Source organism: Morone saxatilis, unplaced genomic scaffold (assembly GCF_004916995.1).
Source record: "Morone saxatilis isolate NCDOM2014 unplaced genomic scaffold, NCSU_SB_2.0 Contig23, whole genome shotgun sequence".
Classification (NCBI taxonomy): domain Eukaryota; kingdom Metazoa; phylum Chordata; class Actinopteri; family Moronidae; genus Morone; species Morone saxatilis.
The window spans coordinates 13,697,972-13,717,564 of NW_023339796.1; the positions used below are offsets into that span (position 1 = coordinate 13,697,972).

Consider the following 19,593-nt stretch of genomic DNA (forward strand, 5'->3'; position numbering starts at 1 on the left):
GGGGAAAGGAGCTGAGACTGAAGTTAAGTTTGGGAAAGAAATAATTGTGCCACAAATTGGGGGAATGGTTGCTGATACGATGAGAGAGAATCAGGTATGTGACGGTGGAGGAAAGATGTGACTGAAATAGTGGCTTTAATGTAGAAAAGTTAGCTGGGATGTAAAAATGTTGCTCAGGAGAGGAACTTTCACGACAAATTGCAAAGCATGGTGCCCCAGAGGTTCAAGCTCCAACCTCAAACCGTCCCTGGTTCCCCTGTTTGGCTGGCCATCTTTGTTTGCATGTCATTCCCAATCTATTTCTCCCTTCTTTTCAAATATCAAATATCCACTGACTAATCTAATAAAAGCACAAAATGTCCAAAGGAGATGCATGTATTTATCAGCCACTGTATAGAAAAGTAGTTTGACATTGTGGGAAATATGCTTACTTGCTTTCTTGTGACGACCAATCTCTATAAGGCCCCATATTAAAATGCCCCAACTTTACAGCACAAATAAACTCTACTGCCTGGTACAAAAACACGGTTTTGGTCTCTATAGCTAATTTCCCCATTCATGACGACTGTTTGGGGATGAACTTTTGTATAACTCACCAGTTTGAATTGGATTAAAGCTTAAAGTGCACTGACACTTTGTACACTCAATAGCTAGCTGGGGCCAGCAGCTAGTTAGCTAAGCTTAGTATAGCAATGCTGTGTAAAAAAGCACCAGTGTGTGGATTTGTGGCATCTAGAGATGTAGTTGCAGATTGGAACCCCCTTGCTTCACCCTCCCCTTCCAGGTGCGAAGAGGAAACTATGGTGGTTGCGAGAAAGGTAAGCAGCCCTGTCCACACAGCCAGTGTTTGTCTGTTCAAATGATAAAATATGTACTATGTACGGACTAAACAAACAAGAAATAAAATGTTAATTAGTGAGCTTTAGAGGTGGTCCTACAGTAGGTGGATTTTGGACGGAGCTAAATTAGCTGTGTCCCTCTGCTCCCAGCCTTTACGCTAAGCAAGGAACTGGCTGCTGGCTCCGGATACAGAGATATTTACCAAACGGAAATATGAGTGGTATCTGTCTTCACAGCTAACTTTCAGCAGGAAAGTGAATACACATGTCCTAAATGTCGAACTTTAGAAGGAATGAAAAGATGGCCATTAGCAGAAGATAGAGACTCGGTCTCATTAATGCAGAGATATTTAGCCCACTCCTACAAGACTTCTGCTGCATTCCTGTGGCAGTATATGTGCCCTTTTCAAAAAGGCTGAGCTTCTAATCTCCACCGTCATTCTTTTCATACTCTCCTTCAGTTTCCTTCTCTCCTCCCTGTATTGGTCAAGACTTCTATTCTTATTTCTGCTCCGCTGTCCTAATGGCTCAGACAGCATATTGCAGCTCTAATCACCTCTCTCTGCGTCTCTGTTCCTGGCTGAAGCCACCTTCCTCCTAAAGACAAGGACAATCCTTAAACTACAGTAGGCCTAATTGCTGCAAGGAGACAGATGAGCTGGATGGGTACAACTAAGGAGAAAAGTAATGAATGCAAGCCCCTGAGAAGATGACTGCCTTAAGAGACAAAACTACTAATGGAGGAGAGGAGGATACCAACCTGTGGGAAGAGATAAAGGTGGAAGCAGATGAAAGACTGTGAGGCAGCGTCACCATGGAGACATTGGTTGAAAAGAAGGCAAGCCATGACAACAGGCGTGCCATTCTCTCCCTGCCTCAGTATTGGGTGATGGGGGGGTGAAGAAGTGAGGAGGAGGATGAAAACAAACAAAGGAGCGGGGGTAGAACGACCAAATGCGGCCTTGTCGCCTTTCTTTGTCTTTGATAGTCATCATCATATCTTTTCTTTTTAATGAGTTGATGTAACAACATTGTATTTGAATGTTTTGCCATTAAAGAAGAAATCCAAGGTTGAAACGATGAAGTGTTCTCAACTCTCTAACCTTGCCTCCTGGTTGAGTCATGGGTCCTTGAGCTGATAAAGCATAAAAGCGAGAGGCAAAAATATGAACTAACACAAAATATCAAAACGCCTAGAAATGCAGCTTTGTAGGACAGCGTATGTGTTTGTGTTTTTGCAGACTGTCAGTGAGTGCATGCATGGGAACATATGGGCGTGTGCCTCTGTGCCATTGTGACGCATGCAAGCCGTTGAGCTGATATCATTCTCTTCCCGCAGCTTTGATTGACACGTGGATAAACAGCAGCAATGTCCCAACCGACTGCTGTAGGTTTGGAGACTGAAGGAGGAGGAGGAGGAGGAGGGAGACACTCTGGCAGATATTATACAAAGATCAAGGAGATTAAATTATAAAACTGGTTTTCGGGGAGAGGGATGAATAGAGTAAATTTATGCATGTAATATGCAACAAAATGATGCTAATTTGTTTACATCCAACTGAGGTTGTGCAGCTAGAATTCTGCATATCAAGTGATGTAAGAAAAAGAGAATAATGCATTCACAGGGCAGGTTTAAGCCAATTCATGCTAATTTTCCACAGTAAAGGAAAGGCAATCAAATTCTACAACCACATGAAAAACATTAAACCTGATTCAAATCATTAAAAGGTCTGAATGAAAAAAAATAATATTCAGACTCAAAATAATAATAAAATGTTAATTCCATATTTTTTATCATTGTTTTATAGGAATTCAGTTTTATTTTGTGATAGAAATTATTATTTCTAAATGCCTGTTTATATTTCATAATTGCATTTCCCCCAGTAACATTAACATGATAGCATTTACATCCAATCCCTGCCCGAAAGGCAGCACTAGCAGCCTTGTTTGCTTAATAAAGGAGGAGGCTTAGTATCTGTGTCTGTGTTTATTTACAGCAGCAGCTACATAATTAATTCAGAATTACTTTCACACCGTTATTGCTTTAGCTAACTTTATTAATTTGGTAGCAGTTGTTGGGCTAGCTAGTTTAAGAAGCAGAGGGCATGTGATTGGCTGAAAAGCTTAAATTATCAACATAATGTGAAGAAACAACATCTTTGAAATTATGTCAAAGACATCGATGTATTGTGATGCAGAGATATCTACTGAAGTTAGCATGCTTACTAGCAAGGCCTGGCCCATTTTGTTTTGCAGAGAACAGTACCCTAAACTTGGAGACATTGCAACACTGAGGTGCAAAATGAGTTACTGAGATTAGTTTCAGCACATACTCATACTCCATGGCCCTTCTAGTCTCAGCATTGCCAAGCAGACAAACATGCATATTAAACCAGATAGTTAGCCCTATATAGTGATGGCCTCATCCTCCTGTGGACCCCCAGACTATACACCTTTGGTTCAAATTTTGGAACCACGTGATAGAATCAGATTAGGTTTTAAGTTCATGGTATTAACCAAATAAGGAAATTATATTCATATGTCAAAGTGATGCTATGAAAATCCTACTCAAGCAGAAAAACCAATAGAAAAACATAATAAATTAAGATATTTCAAGCACTGTAAAACAGAAATCCAATTAATAAACTAGAATGCTGCAATATATCAGACAAGAATTTCAATTAGCAAAATATTTAACCAAAATATTAAATCTTATAAAAATACCTTAATTATTATTATTATTTATTGCATTGTATTGTGTAAGTAGTATTTATATTCTATACAAGACTTTTTGCTTTGGTAACATGTTCGATTTAGACAGACAGACAGACAGGGACAGACAGACAGACAGACAGACAGAACACAGAGAGAGAAAGACGAATGGAGAGAAGAGAGAGAGAAGAGAGAGAGAGAGAGAGAGAGTAAAGTAATGTAAACCAGGAAACCATTGAGAGCGTGAGAGTGGCACTAAGGACTCTTAATCTAATTACTGTGATTTTCCCTCTTCCCTGCTGTAATTCCCATCAATAAATAGAGAACGAGAGAGAGAGAGAGAACTGGGACTAAGCAGCACCAATCACTTTAAATGTTTCTCTTGCTTTTTAATGTCTTAAGCAACTGCGTCAGTCTGTATGGAAGGATACACACAGACAGAACATCACAAGCCCCGGAGAGGAATCACAGATTCAGCCGGTGAATCTTCCACCACCAGGAACCTGCTGGGATTTGAGTTTATAAACCTCTGATCCATCACTGAGAATCCTCATAGTGCCCAGGGGGCTGATACAACTGACACAACAACAGATAAATAAAAACAGATAGACAGACAGAAATGTAGATAAGCTAAGATTCAACACAAAGATGGATACATGAAACAGCGTTTAACGGCATCTGTCTAATTCCAAATGTAAACATAAATTGTTACACGGAAACATAAAAAGAGAACATTTAAATAGGAATTAGTTGTTTTGCTTACAGCTACCAAAGTACCCGTTACTTAAGTACAGTTTTGAGGTACTTGTACTTGTATATACTGTATAAATATATGTGTATTTCATGCTACTTTATACTTCTACACTCATAGTAAAATATTGTTCTTTTTTACTCCACTACAGCTGCAGTTTCCCTTCAGATTAAGATTTTGCACACAAAACACAATAAATGTGCAATACAATGATAAAATAACCCACCTAATGAACCAAGGGATCTGTATCAATGATCTAACAGAGATCATTTTTCTGCAGAATGAGTACTCCACTTCATACTTTAGGCCCATTTTGCTGATAATGCTAATGTGCTTTCATTTAAGAAGGATTCTGAATGCAGGACTTACCTTAGACACTTAGTTTAAGTTTGAAGAAATAACATATCCCTTTAAAATGCGATTCTGTTTGTTTGTTGTGGTCCATAATGTGGCAAGTTATTATTAGCAGTGAAAAAGACACAACATAAAAACAAAGTAAGTACATGTGTGTTGAGCACTTGAGTGTGCTCCTGGCTATAAAAGAGATGCAACCCAAATATTAAACGGCTCTTGAGTCGGACAAATATCCCCTTAATCTTGCCAAGAAAGTTTTAAAAATATTCCATCTCAGCTCTCATTTTCTGTATAAAACATCTATCACTTCAACTCTTATGTGCACACAAGTATGACATGCCCATCAGTCAATGGCCTGGCCATTAAATGAGCTGAACAATTACATTCATCTTCATACAGCTCTTGTGTGCTTGTTCATTTTCACTCAAACTGATAGCAGACGGTGAGCGTATGCCATTATCCATCTCTTAATGGGCAAGAGAATGTAACCTTTAAATGGTTGATACTACAGTGTGCAGGCTGTCGTGACCTCTGGAGCTGATATTGTCCCTCAGGGTGGAGGCTATTTCTGAATGGAGGAGTTTGATGTCAGAGGAGTGATGCTGTGAGATTACACAGCACATTTTATAAACAATATCTCTCTATCAGTCTTTTGATCTGTGCTTCAGTTTTTTCCCCCTTTTCCTCCCTCTCTTGTGCACACACACACACACATACAGGAACTTAAACAAGGCAGCACACAGCAGCAGCCAGGCAGATGAATGTGTCTTTTAAACGTCAGGAGGCTCTCTGCAGCTCCTTCAGCTCTGGAGAGCAGGCAGCTGACGGCACATTCAAATAAAAAGCACCTCCAATGTTGTTGTCGCCTCTATTTGATGAGAGTCTGCGCTTGGAGCCTAAAGTGAAAAGATTAAATGGGTAATTTTATTTCTTTTACTGGTTTTAATGGTTGTGAACGGATCACAACATGGAACAAATAGGAGCACACTGGATGCAATTAGATGTGCAATGCAATTTAGGGGGCAGTGAGACAGTCAGAGCAGGGCTGAAATGGAAGAGCACTTATGTCTATGGGGTGTCAGAGGGCATTGAGCGAAATCACTTTAGAGGGTATAAAGGAGACTTGAGATGTTGCTGGAGCATAAATTTATGTTTTTGAGTGGCCATATGGTGGACTTGTAGGGAGACACCAATAAAGACTAAAATCATTCAACACTACTAGAATGTGACTATTAAATGAAATGAAAATATTTGTATTACTTTAAAAGCATGACTTGATGATGCTTCCCCCAGCGTTTTCACCTTCCTACAGAGAAATGACATCAAATAAACAGGGTGTCTAAATGTAACGGAGTCTGTTCTTTTATTTTGGAGAGATGTATATTTGCTCTTCAGCTTATACTACAGCAAGTGTGAAAGTAAATATATGATGATGATAATGATGATGATAAGCACACATGTGCACCGGATGATGCATGGTGAAAGCAGTGCTTTAAGTGTTTAAAGGCTTTTGATCTCGCCGTAAACTTTGTCACCACCCGTCCCTGACCTTTTATCGGCAGCTGCCGTGCTGTGGCCCCTTTATCTTGTCGACCTGCGGAATGCCGGAGCTTTGGCCCCCAGCCGACAGGAGGGTGTTTATCACCGTCTCTGTCAGAGGAGAGAGGGAGGGGGGGCTCAACTGCGACAGCAACTCCGCGGTGGTTTTAGCCTGTGAGTCATCGCTAGAGGGTTTAACTCTTCATCTCCCACGATGGAGGAGATTGTAGGCTATAACTGAATACTGATTTACACCTAAATCATTAAAAGTGTGCTTTGTGACACGTCAGTATGAAACAAAACGTTTATTTATTTATTTTTTGGTACACGAGGAACATATTTTCAAGATGACACGATCTCATAAAATTGGCACTTAAAAGTTGCTGTCTACATACATAACGATGCATTAATGAACATTTTGGATAGTGTCCCTCTGAAATAAAACCCTTGTGATAAAATACAGCCTATTCATGCAAGGTGAAGACTCATAAACACACATATATATATGTATATCGCATAATCATAACGCTCTTTATGAAGCAGCAGCCCTGAAGTCAACACATCTGCTCCCAGACTTTTTAAAGATCTTTTGCAGTGAACAGCTTTTTACCGAGCGGTGCTGAGCAACAGACAGCACGGAGAACTATTTTTAATACAGCGAGGTCTTTTAGTATGCCATATGATAAACCTGAATCATTTCTATGGATTTTTAGGACCGGCTATTGCGTGTGTTGTGTGATGACGTGGTGGTCAGGTGTTGCCTCATATAACGAGGGGAGCTGTCCAAGTGCTGAAAACAGAAGAGAACAGCACCGCTCCTGAGGAGATGCCATACACCTTCACTGCTGTCTGAGCTTTATTGCCAAAGGTAAGCCAAACATTCTTTTATTTTATTTTTCGTATACGGTTTCTTTATTTTTTATTTTTTTGTTCAAATAAAAACCCCAGTGTCTTAGATTGGAGGACAGTCGTTGTTTTTTTTTCGTTTTTCGCATATTTATGTAAGAATGGTTATGAGCGTGGTGAAACGCATCCTCAACAATGGGGGATTAAACAATGGGTTGTTTCTATGGTGAAATAACGAGCAAGGAAAGGCTTTTTAATGAAGGTTTATGTTGTTCGGAGGAAATGGGATGTTGAGGTTGCCAATAACAACGCGGGGAGTGACTCATCCAAGTGATGTGAATGTATCTCCTCACGCGCAGCATCGTATCATTCAATTTGCGGAGCGTAACTCCCTGATAGGCATACCAAATCCCAGATCAAAACAGACTGGATCAGCCTCTGCTCGTTGCTTTCGAGTAAGCTATTGTCCAAAAGAAATGTTATTAAAGATAGAAATCCTCGACTTAGTGAAGCATTTTTCTAAAAAGAAATCAACCAACATTTTCTATTCTCTTGATTTGCAGGTAATAAATAGCCTATAATGCTGCATTTCCACCACAAGTTGCCCACGGGGGGAGCCGTGGTCCTGCTCGCCTTCGTCCTCCACGGATGCGCCGTGCAGGCTGCGTCTCTCCCCCGCCACTACAGGCTCCGAGGCGGGGAGAGCGAGGGGCAGCCGGCTGCCTACCCACCCAGCTCCGACATGATCAAAGCCCTGGAGTACATAGAGAACCTGAAGCAGCGGAACGGGGGGCGACCCGAACCCGCGGATTACGACGAAGTGGACAAGTTCAGGGTCCTGCTTCAGCTCGCCTCGCAGCAGGACGAGGGTCCCGGGGAGCGTCAGCCCTCCCCCGCCGTGCAGAGGCAGGACATTACCGCTGAGCAGCTGATGAAAGCCCTGCTCAAGTCTCTCCAGGATCAGGCCGGGAAAGAGGCAAAGCTCAGCCCCGTATCGGCGCCCAGGAACGACCGCCGCACGCACAGGCACCGCACCAAAGACACTGAAGTCCCCGAGAGCGCACCGTCAGACTACGGCAATTTCCCCAGACCCCACAAAAAATACCCGCTGATGTTCGAGGATGAGGAGAACACAGACGCTTCCAAGCGGGCCACGGAGGACCTGGACGAGCAGTACACACCCCAGAGCCTCGCCAACTTACGCTCCATCTTCGAAGAGCTCGGGAGGATGCCCACGGTGGGCGGCCAGAAGAGAGACGTGTTCGGGGACGACGACGACGACGAGGAGGGCGGATTCAGCCTGAGAAACCAGGCCTACGAGGACGTCGCCGGAGGAGAGGAGTGGGTCCCCGTGGAGGAGAGGGAGGAGACGGAGGAGATGGTCAACAGGAGCCACGAAGAAATGGAGAGGGCGCTCGGTGAGCAGGAGGAAGCAGCAGAGAGGGAGGAGATGCAACGCAGGGCGAGCCAGAACCAGGAGGACGCCAACGACGACACCAAGCTGGTCGATTACTACCTGTTGAAGGTCCTGGAGATGAGCGACCAGACGCAGAGGAGGGATAAGACCGGAGAGCAGAGAAAGAGACTGATCCGCCCCTCCATCGTGGACCCTCGGACGGTGAAGGAGTTGCTGGAGCTCTCCCTGAAGCTCCACGTCCCTCCACAGGACCTTATCGATATGCTGCTCACGGAGGAACTCAGGAAGCTCCACCGCGATCCCCATTCCTCGGCTCGCTACACGACCGGCCAGACCCCCAAGATCAGGTACTTCAGCCGCAGACTGCCTGTCAAGAACAAGCCTGCCCCGGAAGACATGGACCGAGAGGACTTTTTAGACATCATCGGCGTGGAGACTATCAGTAACGAGTATCCCGTGGTGCAGAGACCCCTGAAGACCGCCCCCTCCTCGGACAGAAGCCCAGTGGCGTCCATTCCCGCTGCAAATCCAGGTCCGGTTAAGATCCCTCAACCCGCCGGGCGCAGGGAGAACCTCTTTTTATCCGAGCTCAACAAAATGCCCCTGAGACGTCAGGCCGATGGCGGTGCTGATGATGAAGATGACGGCGATGGCGACGTGGAAGACGAGGTGACCACCTACCTGGCGGCTAAGATCCTCACAGAGTACCCCAACACCATCACCAAGCGGGACACCCAGGCGCAGCTGAAGGGGCAGTTCCCCTACGAGCTGTACGAGCGGGCCCTGAAGGACTACTTGGGGCAAGGGGACACTGAAAAGAGGCCAGTGGCCAAGAGGGAAACCGAAGTGGCCACAGAGGAGGACGTTATGCCCACAGAGATGCAGGGAAAAGAGGAGATAACGCCCAAGACCTCGGCTCCACAGACCGTCAAGGAGGAAGAGGAGAAGGAGCACCGTGAAAAAACAGTGGCTGGGATGTAGCCTGATGTCCCGCAAGACGCACGAAATTATCAATATAGTATTTATACTGTCTCAAAAATAAAGTTTGGTGGACGTGATCTAGTTTACAAATTTCTATTATATGAACTATAGCTGGTATTAGTACTAATATCACCCTAACGAAAATGAACTATAGAAGTCTAACAGGTACATTTTTAAAAGAAACACTAGTCCCTACTTGCTGCAAGAACATTATAGAGATATTATAGTGTTACTATAGGAGAGAAAAATAAGGCATCCTCAAAACACCTGTCACTCTCAAATTGCCAATAAAAACACTGAGTAATATGAATGAAATCCAAGTTATTCAAGTTTTGTGATGTTGTTCAAGGTTTGTTTACATTAATGGTGTTTGTAAACAGCATAAGACAGGCCTCTATTTTCAATTATAATCAACTGAGTAATGGTAAAAATGCTTATTTTTCATCTATGTCAAACTGTTCAATTACACATGTGAATATATCTGTAAATTATAAAGTATAATGCTGACTGGGCCTTTAAAACAAGCGTACAGTATAATGACAGGAGTACTATAGGAATATTATAGGGAGTTTTCGTTAGGGCAGTGTGCTGGGCTGAGAACGAGTGTTGTTGTGACTCTTGATATATTCAGGGTAAGTGGATTTAATGTTAATATTATGGGTAATTATTTCCAAGTCTAAATATCAGACCGTCGCCTGCCTTCCAACCCTTTCATACTGCGAAGCTCTGTATTGTTGGCCTACCAGTGGTTGTGCTATGTATGCTCATTTTTAAACCATTTTGTACATGTTCAATAATGTGTGATGAATCACAGATGAATTAAAGCATCAGCGGTATTATTTTTCTTCTTGCGGAGTTGTGTTGCCTTATTAAAAATCCTACCATATACTATAGACAGCCAGAATTTACTAATCATGTTAGTAAACACTAAACTGGGGTTTGGTGAAATCAAAGGAATCATCAAATATACAATTATTGTAAGAATGATTACCAAAAGGAGACTCTTTTTTTCTATCAAAATACATATTTTAATCATAAGCTCAAACATCATAAATTGCACATTATAAAAAGCAGTGATACTCACACCCACACTACACACAGCTCATTGTAAAGTCTTGGTCCCACACACATGTAAGAGGTTACTGTATACAGATTCAAAACAGTAGGACATTTGTCATCAGTCACATTCAAAATGAGTTGGTTCGTATCGGAACTACACCAATTATAAATATGGTTTATGTTTTTGAGGCTGAAGTTTGTTTTTTGAACTATAAACTGGAGAGTAGCACAATTTTTTCTAAATCAATCTGTTGCGTTTACAAAATGAAACCATTCACTTTCAATATATTAAGAAATGATTTAAATACAAATGACGTATAAATCTAAAATCACTCCATGGTTATGATTTCATTACCCCGATCCCCTTTACTACTTCATAGGAATTTACTGACAGCGTGTAAATAAAACCCTCCCGACTTCCTTCAATTGAGCACATGACTATGAACAAACAATAAACTTACTCTCAAAAGAAGTTACATTGCAGCAATGCTTCAGGCAGAAGGCAAGCAGGCTTTCAACGTGACCATTTCTTCTTTTGAAAATGTTCAACAGGATCAAATCCCATTTTCATATTCAGAAACTTCTTTGACTCACATACAGTACTGTTGGTTCCTATATTCCTCCCCATTGTTATCCTTTTTTCCTCATGGGGTTAAAATGCAGGTTTGCTCATATACTCCTCCATGGTCTGTAAAAAAGGCAGAAAGGAGCAAAGTTCTGGTTGTAAAGCTTGTAAAAACGCATTAGAATACATTTAATGTTCACAGACACACATCTACACATCACCTGCTATTGAATGCTGAGCACACCAACACAAGGTAGGTAACTAACACAAGCGGAACATCTAACCTTTCTGTCCATATTCAAGGTCATCCAAACAGCTCCACCTCATACCAATCACTGTTGTCATCCTGAAGCGATAATGGTCAAAATGAATGGGAGGCTACACTGCACACAATCCAACTCTAGATTCAAAAGTGTTAGTCAGCCCTACTCAGAAGCACAGAGCACACACCCAGTTAACTACTGTACCACACAGAGCCACGAACCTACAGGGAGAGCGGGAAGCAGGAGCCAAACACTAAAACTACGCCGCGTTCCAGGAAAATCTGTCTCTCGCTCGCACTAACGCTGGCGGAGAGAGAGAGAGAGAGAGAGAGAGATACACACACAGACAGACAGAGGGGCGAGGAAAACAGCAACACAAACACAAATCTATATTAAATCAATATCCACAAGCCTATTCGCTACAACAAAAGACACAAGGCACACCAGGGACTCAGCAGCACCACTGTTAATTCATTGAGACCGACTACTTGACACTGACACAAATAAACTGACACAAGTTTCCATGTTGGAGCTTGATTGATACAGCGTTCATGTGTTGATTCATTCAAATGTTAAAAAAAAAAAAAACGAATTCAGGACCTTTCTAAGTATCCCACAGGCGAGATTTAAAACTCCAAATTTAAAACATGTCACTGTTTCTTTGATTATGGCTCGGAGCACAGATCCAAGCCACACCCTGTGCTGTGTATGTGTGTGTGTATGAGAAAGGGTTCCAGTGCATCTCACCTCCTGTAACATGTCTGAGGCTTCAATGGAGCGATTCACCATCTGTTTGGAGGTTTCTTGTATTTCGCCTCCCATTAGAAACTCGTCCAGGATAAAATAGGCCTTCTCAAAGTTAAAGATTATGTCCAGCTCACACACCTGAGAGGAAGCACGATGGTGATTATTATAAAAGACGACATTTTGATATTAAAACTGCTGTTTGAAATCATCTGTAAAGTGTAGTTTGCCAGTTAATATGTAGGGACGCACAATATATATCAGGGCAGATCAATTATTGGTCAGTAATAATAATTTATTTTGGGTTCTTATGCAAAACATTTGATATGTATGTATGTATGTATGTATGAATGCTCTATGAAAGCAAGAGTATGTTTATGTTCTTTTGTACCCAACTAGAAAAAAATAAATGAACATTTACAGAACTGTTCTTTGTTTTTGTCCTGTTAATAGTGGTGTCAGCTGTCAGATGTGGTTTGATCAGAGCTATGGAATATTGAAGCATCCATCTTTGCTCACTACATCAATAGTTCCATTGCCTTTATTGTCCTCAGGTGCGCATAAACTACTGGATATGATCTTATTTTTAAAACACAAAAGTGTGAATTGATCGGTTATCTTACGGGCATCGGTATCAATTATGAGTTATGGTCGTGCATTGTGCGTGGCTTAGCTACAATCATGCGTCAACAGTTACACTTCAGGCTACAGTTGAATATTGAATTTTTCTTTTCAAAAAAAGAGAGAAACACAATAAAATACATTGCCAAAGTATTTGTCCAGCAGCTCCACATAGCGATGAATAACCTCCAGGGCTAGCAGCTCATTCTCCTGGTTCTCTATGGCCAGGCAGAAATACAAGCTTGCATACCTGAGGAAAAGGTGACACAGTGATAGAGGAGTGATAACGGACATACACAGCAGGTGTAACTATGAGAAGATAAAGCAATTCAAAACAAACACGCAGCCCACCTCTTGTAAATAATCTTCAGGTCTTTCCAGTGCAGGAAGTTACAGGAACGTGGTTGCCGTGCCAACACCATGGCGGTCATGTCCCTGATGATCTTCTTCTTCTCGCGTTCCGATATGGGCGTGAACCACTTCTGCAGACGTAGCTTGCCCTGGCGGCTGAAGAGCAGCAGGAAGCGCATCTGACCGCACACAGAAACAGCAGCCAGGTCAGAGTGGCACGAACACACATGTCCGCACCACTGCAGAGGACATTATTAACTACCCTCTAACACAAAGGGTCACCCGAGTGGTTCACCGGTGTCACGGCTCATTAAAGAGTAACTCCACGGACCAAACAGGGGGGGGGGGAGAATGACTGACGGGCAGGATAGTGAAGGTCAACACACGATTGAGGAAGAGGTTCTTTTCCAGTCTTCAAGAGAGCAAAGGGTTTTGGGACGTGTCTTAGCACTGGGAATGGACTTGGCTGCATATCAAAGTGGAAATTAATTGTCCCCACACCTCTATCGGAACCGCACTGACACACTGTTTCCTTTATGTCTTCCTCTGATTGTTGACAGGGGTGAACGGACTGTCTCTTTGTAGAGTTTGTCCTTACATGGAGTCACAGTCTACAGACAGTGGGTGTCTGGTGGGTGTCGCCTCTAAGTGAAATTCAGGATATGGGGCTGAAAGAAAAGTGACTTGACTTCAAGGTCTGTGCCAAAATTAGGGCTGCAGAATACGATAATAAAATAATATTGCATTCATTGGGACAGATAATGGGATTGCGATGTGATTCGGGATTAGTGGGAAGGGTCATTTTTGCATCACAATTGAAAATTTTACTTAAAATATGTTCTTACATCTAGAGAACAAGCTTCTGCGCACTGGATATCGCACTTATCGCGATATTGATAGTGGGGTTTCAATAATATTTCGATTAATTGTGCTGACTTGGCAAAAATCCCCTTCAACCCTCACAAACCCACACATCACCTCTGAAATTCAGGTGGTTCAGTGTTCAAACCCACTAAAATCCCCCCAAAAAGAGCCAAGCCAGGGTTAATTACATTCCTGTAATTTGTTGTTATGCTGCAGCCATGATAAATGGCTTTTTGGATTTTGATATTTCACTTAAAAAAACCTATAAATTCAATGACTTATTGGAGAAACAATGTGGGACATTGTTGTACTGCCTGTAAAAATGTTTCTTTAACTTTGTAAGGAAAGGTAAGGAAGATGTCAGTCTTCAGTTGGTTTCAACAAAATGAGAACACAGCTGCATTTCACTGTATAGTGGACAGAGAAACGTTATCAGGATTATAAAAACCACATTATACTAGTAAAACAGCAGGACTTCGACCAGTAGCCTACTTTGGAATTTCCCCACTGTGGGACTATTAAAGGAATATCTTATACTGGTATCCCCAGTGTCAGCCATAGGCAAATTGTTATGGAAAGCACTCAACTGCCACCAGGGCAGGACGAACTCGACGCAAAGTGACTAAACCTGTTCTGCTGAGGGGACCGGTTGAGGAAACGCACCTTACTTCCGACTGTCGCTGGAAATAAAATAAAGCAGACATGAAAACTCTCATAAGAAAGCGAATACAGCTTCTGCTGCTGGGCGGACTGACACAAAGAACGAGGCCTCGGTGAGAGAGGAAGTGGTGCAGAGGTGTAGTTTTTAGCTTTAGCTACCTGTCAGCGACAACAGGTGCGACAGGTGAACGGTCGCGGGAGGCTGATGCTATCTTACAGCGTAGAAAACAAACACTTACCATTTTTTTGACGCCAAGAACTTTAAACACCAAAAGATAAAATAAAAAAAACCCTCACAAAGGGTCAACTTGTCCGTCTGAGCACATATCTGTCCGTCTATCCGTCGTCCACCCAAGAGCCAGTGTGAAAGTTGGTTAACTCCGCCCACCTGGCCGCCTGTGTCGGCGGGGTGAGCGGTGCCTGCCGGACGCGTCACCACATCTCACAACCATCTGGATTGGTTATTGTAGTTTTTTGTGTTACAGGGACGCACCCTGCCAGCAGCCCGTCACAACCTTTTACAGAGCGACCGCGTGACGTGAACGAAGCATTTTAATGAATGAGCAGATAAAAGTTGAACTGAGATCACTTGACCGTCAGGGTGTCTCAAAAGTGTTATTCCCACACAGCGTCGGCAGAGAGCAGCAAGCGCTCCCTCTCTGCCTGCTTTCATGTGATACTGGTCCGTCACAGTGGTTGACGAGGGGACTGGCAAGCTGTTGCACTGTTTGGGGATTGTTATTCACTCGATGCCATGTCTCTGTACCGAAATGCCGTCTGGTTTTTAAATGGAATCCACCAATATACAAGGTCAGTCATCACTTCTTACTCTGGAGCTCATGCAGAGATAAAGGTAAAGAAACTGCTCTGTGAATTCCAGTCAGTGTATGTATCGTCTAAATGGTTCTGTCTGTCTGAATGTGGTATGTATTGGTCTGTCAAATGTATTCTTATTTATATTATATATAATATTTCTTTAAGCTCAAAGACTGCTAAACATAGGAATATCAAAGGTCTGGTCACTGTATGGCACACATCACCACACAAACTGGCCTTTATGTACAATTACAATAGTTCCATTGACAGCTGATGTGCCTTGAGGGTAACATTCACATCACCTGACTCAACCAAAGCTAAAATGTGGAGGGATATTGCAGATTGTCAATCTTGTGATGCTGTTTTTTTGGGTTTTTTTGCTTTAGGAAGGGATATGAGGAAGCATCTAAAGGCTTTGACCCCCAAGACCTGGACGTGTCTGTTGTGGGGAGGTCTTTTATGATCACTGGAGCCAACAGTGGCATTGGCAGAGCCACAGCCATGGCTATAGCCAAAAAAGGTAAATGCCAGAGAGGTATGTTCAATGTTGTGCACTTTATATTGATATAAAATAAATTTGTTTTTGCTCCCGAGGTGGGACAGTCCACATGGTGTGTAGGAACAAAGATAAAGCAGAAGAGGCCCGGATGGACATTGTCAATGAGTCTGGGAATACGGTGAGTGTTGTTTGCCTTGAGCGTGCCTAACATTTAATGGAAAAAGACGTGACAAATCCCATTATTTGTGTGAGTGAGACTGATACCTATCTGGTTATTGTAGGAGGTACACATCCATATCGTGGACATGTCAGAGACACTCAAAGTCTGGGAGTTTGCAGAGGCCTTCAAGAAGCAGTATCCATCCTTGAATGTGTTGGTAGGCATTGCCTCTTTCCTTTAATCTTCATCACAACTCAGATCAGATTGATTTGATCTGACGGGTCTGACTTCTTTATCTTTTTTTCATGATAGATAAACAATGCAGGGTGTATGGTGCACAAGAGGGAGCTCAATGCAGAGGGACTGGAGAAGAACTTTGCCACCAACACTATGGGTGAGACCTCACTCTGATGGCCGAACAGCGCCATGCTGCTGCACAGATAACAGTTTTAACATTTGTGACTCCATCTCTTTAGGGGTGTACATCCTCACCCAGAGTCTCATACCGCTTCTCCAGAAGAGCCGGGATCCCAGGGTGGTATGAACACACACACACACACACACAGCACACACACACACACACACACTACACACACACACAGCACACACACAGATACACACAAACTCAGTGTTCATTTGTATCATGTGGACAGCATAATGCTACTTCTGTCCATGCTGTAGTGGCTGTTGTCTAAGCACACTGTGCCTCTTTTCTCCCTGACTGTTAGATCATTGTGTCCTCAGGAGGAATGCTGGTCCAGAAACTCAGAGTAGATGACTTGCAGTCAGAGAGGGGCTACTTTGATGGTGTCATGGTCTATGCCCAGAACAAGGTAGTAATTCAGGTTATAAACCAAGCGAGGGTGAAATGCAGACTAGATACCTTTACGTCTTTAAGTGCTCTACTTAAAGTACAATTTGGATTTACTTGTACTTGAATATTTCCACTTTTACTTTACACTTCTACGCCACTACATTTAGGAGGAAAATTACATTTTATTTGATAGCTTTTAGATTAATTATTATTAATACAAAATATAAATCTAACAATAAATGATCATATATTATCATGGGTAAAGCTACCACTAGCCCCACCATAAAGATCATAATGAATATATATATATATTTTTTTTACTTTTGCTTAAGATATTGAATGCAGGACTTCTACTTGTTAACAATGAGGAAAGACTCCTGCACGCTCACAGCTGAACAAATATTTCATTATTTTTTTTATTTTATTTTATTTTTTTATTTTTTTAAAGTTATTTATTTGGCCTTTTCATGCCTTTATTTCATTATTTACAACATTTTGGTCTGTATATAGGCAGCATGGCAACCCTTTCATATGCTGTTAATATAGGAGCACATATAGGAGCTGCCTCAATCGTTCAGTCGTCTAATCAGTGATCAGTTTGACAGGTGATTACCTTCAGCCACTCAAAGCATGTCACAAAAAAAATGCTAAAATTAATCAATACAGTAATGCCAATAAATATTAAGCAACATCCAGTTAATTTGAGAGCAAACTGAAACATCACAAACATCATGTGTGGTGTGCAGAGATGTTTTTCTATGTATTTTGCAGGACCTTTACTTGTACTTTTAACACTGTAGTATTTCTACTTTTACTTATTAATATTTCTCAACTTTGTCTGTCTCTCAGGGTTCGGATTTGTCTGTGTAATGTGGAACAGAGGAAAAAAGACATAAAATAGTAATGGAGAGAGAACAGGAACTTACAGAGGTAGTGAATGCTGTAGAGGTAACTATGTGCTGTTCCCTCTCAGAGGCAGCAGGTGGTGCTGACACAACAGTGGGCCAAAGCCAACCCAGTCATTCACTTTTCTTCGATGCATCCAGGCTGGGTAGACACACCAGGTACTCACTCATTATACAACTCTCCCAGAGGGAAAGCTATTGTTGCTGCACGTCAATGAACAGAAAATGGCACATGCACTGCAATTGCACATCCATCCTGTCCATCAAATAGTATACTGACAATTCTCCTGATGGTGGTGCTATAGCAAATGTTCAAAGATCAAAACTCTGAAAATTCATTAAAAAGTAACCAAACCAAAATTCACCAGATACTAACTACTGCAGGGAGTGATGTGAGTTTACAAGTTCTCTACAGGTGACAGTTTCATAATAATAATTAAAAAAAAGGATCAGTAAATGGTTTTCCTTTTTTAAAAAACAAAACAAAATGGCTGTCCACCATCTTAATCTATTTCATTGCTTTGAAAATGCATCAAAATTCGAGTCCAAAACACACAAAATCTGTGACCACAAACAGTTATGTAAACATCTGCCTTCATATCTAAACAAATATTTAACTAATAGCTGTGATTTTAAGCTGTGAGCACAGGGTGAGGCTTTATTTATTTAAACAAATGTTCATAGTTTAAATAAATGTAAGTGTTGAAATAAATTGAGCATTCATTAGATTATTATGAGCATCTAAACAATTTAAAGGGGATAGTTTTATTGTGAGAAATTTCAGTGAGGACCTACTTTTAAAAATACAACTCTGGCTGATTTCTTTCCAGCTGTTTCTAAATCAATGCCTCACTTCCACCATATGATGGGGGAGAGGCTGCGCAGTGTAGAGCAAGGAGCTGACACTGTTGTGTGGTTGGCTTTGTCGAGAGCTGCTGCCAGAACAAGCAGCGGGAAGTTCTTTCAAGGTGAGAATCACAAAGCCTGACAAGTTCTTTCACTACACATACAGAGATGTTACTCTCATTTCTTTTTCTATCTCCATAGTGGAATTCAGTCATCATGATCATCTGGAATCACTCGTTCTGACAGTGACTGTTTTGTGTTGCAGATCGTAGTCCTGTTCCTGCCCACCTGCCTCTGGCCTGGACTCGCAGTTCTGCTGAAGAGATTCAGAGTTTCATGGCTCAACTGGAGACTCTTGCTGGAGTCATTCAGTCGCAACCTGATGCAGAGCTCAACAGTCCTTCCAAACCTCAATTTGTCTGAATTGTAATTTAATGTTACATGGTGCGTCGTTGACCCATTAAAGATCTATTACTGAAACAGCTGGCACATTTGTCATATTCTGCCTTGTCTAATTTAGCTCCTAATTCTATCCATTAATTATAAAGACACATATTTTCAGGACAGTGCATTGCTGATTGTCACTGGATTTATTTCTGGGCTATTGATTTAAAGAGTGAATTGGTTTGGATTGAATATCTCATTAGCAACTATTGAATGCATGTGAAACAACGTGCCCGTCTATTACCTAAATGATAAAAGGGGTTTCACTGGGTTATCTGCTGGATGTGATTTGGATTTTTGACTTGAGGCTCACACATGGAGAAGTGTATCAGTGTTTGCGCAGTGGTCTGCAGTAAGTGCTCACATATTAGATATGTAGTACATACTGCTCCACCGCTGAGGTGGTTAGACATTTTCATTAAGTGGTAATTATAGTGGTTCATTAAAAGCTCAGTCTAATGGAAGTAATAATAATTTCCTTAATATAATAGTCCTGCTTTCATACCGACTGCAATGTGAAAGGACGGAGGTAAATTTGTTAGT

The 19,593-nt window shown here is 41.9% G+C and overlaps 3 protein-coding genes across 4 annotated transcripts; 2 read left to right on the forward strand and 1 right to left on the reverse strand.

Moving 5' to 3' along the window:
- Positions 1-6,967: 6,967 nt before the first annotated feature.
- Positions 6,968-10,284, forward strand: scg2b (secretogranin II (chromogranin C), b). Its single transcript, XM_035670149.1, has 2 exons — positions 6,968-7,063; positions 7,605-10,284. Exon 2 carries the CDS (start codon positions 7,622-7,624, stop codon positions 9,437-9,439), a length of 1,818 nt encoding a protein of 605 aa, XP_035526042.1. The 5' UTR covers positions 6,968-7,063; positions 7,605-7,621; the 3' UTR covers positions 9,440-10,284.
- A 182-nt stretch (positions 10,285-10,466) lies between these two features.
- On the reverse strand, positions 10,467-15,068 carry ap1s3b (adaptor related protein complex 1 subunit sigma 3b). 2 transcript variants are annotated; one of them, XM_035670016.1, is made up of 6 exons: positions 14,806-15,068; positions 13,043-13,221; positions 12,833-12,941; positions 12,074-12,211; positions 11,348-11,409; positions 10,467-11,186 (listed from the first exon to the last, which is right to left on the reverse strand). In XM_035670016.1, exons 1-5 carry the CDS (start codon positions 14,806-14,808, stop codon positions 11,368-11,370), a joined length of 471 nt encoding a protein of 156 aa, XP_035525909.1. In that variant the 5' UTR covers positions 14,809-15,068; the 3' UTR covers positions 10,467-11,186; positions 11,348-11,367. The 2 variants fall into 2 exon arrangements, with proteins under 2 accessions (XP_035525909.1, XP_035525910.1); XM_035670017.1 differs by lacking the exon at positions 11,348-11,409 and having other exon boundaries at positions 14,806-15,062.
- Positions 15,069-15,320: 252 nt separating this feature from the next.
- Positions 15,321-19,066, forward strand: LOC118334187 (dehydrogenase/reductase SDR family member 12-like). The gene is made up of 10 exons (XM_035670015.1): positions 15,321-15,376; positions 15,769-15,902; positions 15,977-16,059; positions 16,163-16,258; positions 16,354-16,435; positions 16,518-16,579; positions 16,770-16,874; positions 17,829-17,919; positions 18,591-18,728; positions 18,872-19,066. The coding sequence occupies exons 1-10, from the start codon at positions 15,321-15,323 to the stop codon at positions 19,027-19,029; spliced, it is 1,005 nt and encodes a 334-aa protein (XP_035525908.1). The 3' UTR covers positions 19,030-19,066.
- Positions 19,067-19,593: the final 527 nt, after the last annotated feature.